At 55.1% G+C, this 4,534-nt stretch overlaps 1 protein-coding gene across 1 annotated transcript; it reads left to right on the top strand.

Annotated features, from left to right (window-relative positions):
* Positions 1-255: 255 nt before the first annotated feature.
* On the top strand, positions 256-3,695 carry LOC123346757 (E3 ubiquitin-protein ligase TRIM41-like). Its single transcript, XM_044984219.1, has 2 exons — positions 256-684; positions 3,531-3,695. The coding sequence occupies exons 1-2, from the start codon at positions 268-270 to the stop codon at positions 3,693-3,695; spliced, it is 582 nt and encodes a 193-aa protein (XP_044840154.1). The 5' UTR covers positions 256-267.
* The last annotated feature ends 839 nt before the right edge of the window (positions 3,696-4,534 follow it).

Consider the following 4,534-nt stretch of genomic DNA (forward strand, 5'->3'; position numbering starts at 1 on the left):
ACAAGGGGAAGCTGATGTCCGTGTGAACCCCAGTGACTCCCCCAACACACACCAGCAGAGGGGGCTGATTGCAGGACCAGAGCCTTGTTGGGACATTTCTCACCAAAGCCCCCAGGGCTGGAACGTTACCGGTGATCTGGCTCCAATCAGCAAACAGCCTGAGTCAGTTCCAGGAAGGGAAACACCCAATTGCTGCTGCTGCAGGCGGGGCATATTTCTGAGCTCAGGAAAGCGAAACTAACCCCGTGTCACTGTCCAGAGGGAGCCATGGCCACAGACAACCCCGTGGAAAGTCTCCAGGAGGAAGCTACGTGCCCCATCTGTCTGGAGTATTTTAAGGACCCAGTGACTATAGACTGTGGGCACAATTTCTGCCGAGCCTGCATCGCCCAGTGCTGGGAGGGATCAAATACAGACGTCTCCTGCCCTCAGTGCAGAGAAACTGTGCAACAGAGAAACCTCAGGCCCAACAGGCGGCTGGCAAATATTGTGGAAATAGCCAAACGGCTGAGTTTACAGGCAGCAAAGGGAGCAGGAGAGGAGAGGGTGTGTGGGGAACACCAGGAGACTCTGAAACTGTTCTGTGAAGAGGATCAAACTTCTGTCTGTGTGGTTTGCCATCTGTCCCGGGCTCACAGAGATCACAGGGTGGTTCCCATAGAGGAGGCTGCCCAGGAGTACAAGGTAGGGAATTGCTGTTGTTAGCCAAAAGGGCTCGTTTCCCCCTGGAGCTTACCTAATTACACCAAGGAGGCACGGAGACAGGAAGACGAGTACCACACCCTTTATTGATCGGTCAGCTGAGCGGGTGTTCCTCTCGGCTAGTGCCAGAGAAAGAGACACACCTTTCATGGCCAAGCGGCCTACCTTTATAGCCGGTAACAAACAACTTAGCCTACGTTTGTCTACGTCATTTGGTTGACCTGTAGACCCTGTACATGTATCTATTAGGGGATAATTGGATATGCAGGATACATATATCATTTTGTGGGGGCTACAAGATACATACAGCTGTTGAGGATACATTTGTCATTCTGAAGGGGAAACAAGATACACCCGTCGACCCTTTGTGCTATATACTTTGGAAACATTCATGGGAACACAGCTGCATATACTGGGGAGCCAACATATACTTGGGGAGCCAAATAAAACTGATAAGCAAAATAGCTGACATAGGTAAATACACGGCCTTCAGTCTAATAAGTTCTGTAAGCTTTCCAACACGGTTTGGGCAAGCATAGCATAACTTTGGTTTACTCAGGCCTAATACAAAAAGGCTTCATTAGCACTATGATTTTCCAACACTGTCAAGTTTAATGGGTAATAACTTTGGGTTTTAAATTACAGGCTGATTTCACTGAAAGTTGCCTGGCACAGGTGTGACGCATCATTCAGCTCTGTAAAGCCTTCATTGTGTGGGAGATGCCATAACAAAATCAATGATCTGGAAGTGGCGTAGCCAGGTGGAGGGAACAGGGGGAGCGATTTAAAAAAAAAAAGGTGCCACCCGCTGTGGTGCTTTTACTCACCCGGCGGCGCTCTGGGTCTTCGGCGGCACTGAAGGTCCCACCGCCGAAATGCTGTCGAAGACCCGCGGAGCGAGTGAAGGTCCCACCGCCGAAATGCTGCCGAAGACCCGGAGCACTGCTGGGTGAGTAAAAGTGCCACAGCGGGGGCACCTCTTTTTTTTTGATCGCTCCCCCTGTTCCCTCTGGGTGAGTAAAAATTAAAAAGGTGCCAAGAAATTGACAAGGCGCCACTTGTGCTCAGTGACGAAGCAGCCGCTGCCCTGCTCCAGAGTTTTTGCCGCCTCAAGCAGCGGAAAAAAAAAAAGCCGCAATCGCGATCGGCAGCAGCTCCACTGTGCCGCTTTCTTCTTCGACGGCAATTCGGTGGCAGGTCCTTCCCTCTGAGAGCGACCGAGGGACCCACCACCGAATTGCCGCCGAAGAGCCCGACGTGCCGCCTCTTCCCCTTGGCCACCCCAAGCACCTGCTTGCTGGGCTGGTGCCTGGAGCCGGCCCTGCCTGCTCCTACCCTAGCTACGCTACTGGGTCTGGCAGTGTGACAACAGAATCAGAATATCAAGTCTTGAAAGATACCTGATGTGGGAAACTTTTCTCTGAGATTCTGAATGTTTTTCACACTCAGCTTCCACTGCTGAAATAAGGGGACTCGTTACACAACGGGCAGTGTTAACAATCAGTGAGGTTTAAATCACACGAGCTGCAGGCCTGTCTAGGTGAGTGTGTTACCTTCAGACTGGAGAACTGATCATTTAAATATCAACACTGTTAATTATTTTGTTCCCTGCGGAGAGGGAGAATTACAGCTCTGCACCATTTATTGCCAGTGACGCCTCCTTCCAGTGCCACAGGCGGGTGATGTTTGGGAGATGCCACCTCTTATTTCCCCCCAGTAAAGGAGGACCGAGCCCAGCAGAGCCCAGGGGTACATTCCAGCCCCATGAGGGGAGTCCAGCCCCTTGGAGCCAATCAGCAACTCCATCCTGTTTTGAACAATGCACCATTTGAACGGAACATGTGTCTCCTTTTGGTGACTCATGTGGGCGGAGCTTATTTTGTGGGTGGAGCTTCAAAGAATCCAGCCACCTTTGCCCCTCCCCTATTCTGATCCCTGCTCATTTATGAAGCTGTTTTGCTGGATGCAAAGGCTGCTTTTCCGCCTCCTGTCTCTCACTAGCCCCTGCTGGCTCCATCGCTCACTGCTTCCCTTCAGCAGCACCGCAGGGGTGTCACCGAACAGCTCCCCAGGAGCTCTCAGCATCAGCTGCAGCAGCAGCCTGGGCCCTTGGACAGAGAGCAGGAGAGAACTCGAGGGCTCAGAGAAAAGAAAAAACATGAAACGGGAAGGGCTCTGGGGGGCTACCAGGGGTGTTGCACAGAGTGGGGCTGACGGGGCAGGAGCACATTGCTGTGCTGTGTGAATGAATCACACGCTGTCAAAGGGGAAGAGAGCCCTGGGTTGTTACAGCTCTGGGGCAGTTATAATTATGGGTGGCACATTCCCCCAGACCGAGTGTTCCCTGTTCCTCACTGACCTCCAGCCACATCTCAGCTTCACCCTGTGCAGTTAATGGGACTGCGCTGGCTCAGGTGCTCGGCCGCTGCCTGGGGAGGCCACATGGGAGCCTGGACAGAGGAGAGCACAATGGGGTCTTGTTCCTGGCCTGGGTCTGGGTACAGTGCAGCGAGGTGCTGCCCCAACCTCTTCACTCGCACTGGCAGGAGGGATCGTTCAGAACCTTCGCAGCTGTTTCCCCTCTGGCCTGTGCTCAGTGATGTGAAGCTTTAGCTCAAAATACAGGCTCTGAGAAGTCCTGAGTGTCTGCAGGAAGCAGAGCCCTGGCGTCTCTGCTCCCATGAGGCCTTTGGGGCCGGCAGAGCCCAGTCTGCTGCCTCCTTCAAGGGTATTTTACTGCTCGTGTATGAAATGCCAATATGGACAGTACTGTCCACCCATTGGACAGGCAGACTAATGGCTGTTTATTGCACGTGATGTCCCTGCAGGAGAAACTCCAGGGAACTCTGGGCTCTCTGAGGAAGGAGCTGGAAGAGGCCCTGACTCTGATGTCTAAGGAGGAGAAGAAAACCACAGTGTGGCAGGTGGGTGTCCAGGTTTATTCCTCCCGAGCCCTTCCCCCTGCAGTGTTCCCAGGAATGACGGGGCCGTAAAGCTCCAGGATGAGGTTATGAACCTGCCCTGGTTGTTTGCTCCGTTGCACAGGCTTGGTGCTGGCCATGGGCAGCGCATGCCTCCGGCACTTGGGGAGGCCGGGCATGAGTGCCAGAAACTCCCCGGCACCCAGATCATTGCCCTGCCCATTGCTCCACCCCCATTTGTTCTCCTCTCCCTGAGGCTCCGCCCACACTCCCCTCCTGCTCTGCCCCATGCCCAGCTCCCACTCAGCCCCCTCCCCAGAGGCTCCCCACTCACTGTTCAGTGTTGCAGCTCACTCCTCTCTTCCACTCCCTCCCCAAAGGCCCTCTTGCCTGCTGCTTGCTCCTTTCTCCCCCTTCTGTCTTAACGGTGACTGACGGGGGGGGGGGTGCAGAGAGGAGCACTTGGCAGGGCCCCACCACACAGCTGACGGACTCCAGCTGACAGGCGACAAGCAGTGGGTGCTGCAGGTTCAGGGGAAGAGCGGGGGCGAGGCCTCTAGGCGGAGCGCAGGCCGCACTCCAAAGGCAGCAGGTCTGCAACCTGCCCCCAAAGAGAGGCAGGGCCGGCTCTAACATTTTTGCAGCCCCAAGCAAAGACAAAGAGTGCCGCCCCCCCCGAAGCTTCGCGTCGCCCAAGTCCCGCCTCCCCCGAGCGCTGCCCGGCAGAACCAAAAACAAACCCCAAGTGCCGCCCCGTCGCAAGGTGCTGCCCTAAGCATGTGCTTGGTAGGCTGGTGTCTGCAGCCTGCCCCCAAAGGGAGGGGCGCTGCATCCTGTTTGGGGAAGGTCAGCCTCCCCTGGCCTATGGTACCTGCCATCCAGGGTGCTGGCAGCACCAGGCTGTGTCTCTG

This window comes from Mauremys mutica, chromosome 12 (genome assembly GCF_020497125.1).
Source record: "Mauremys mutica isolate MM-2020 ecotype Southern chromosome 12, ASM2049712v1, whole genome shotgun sequence".
In the NCBI taxonomy this organism is placed as follows: Eukaryota; Metazoa; Chordata; order Testudines; family Geoemydidae; genus Mauremys; species Mauremys mutica.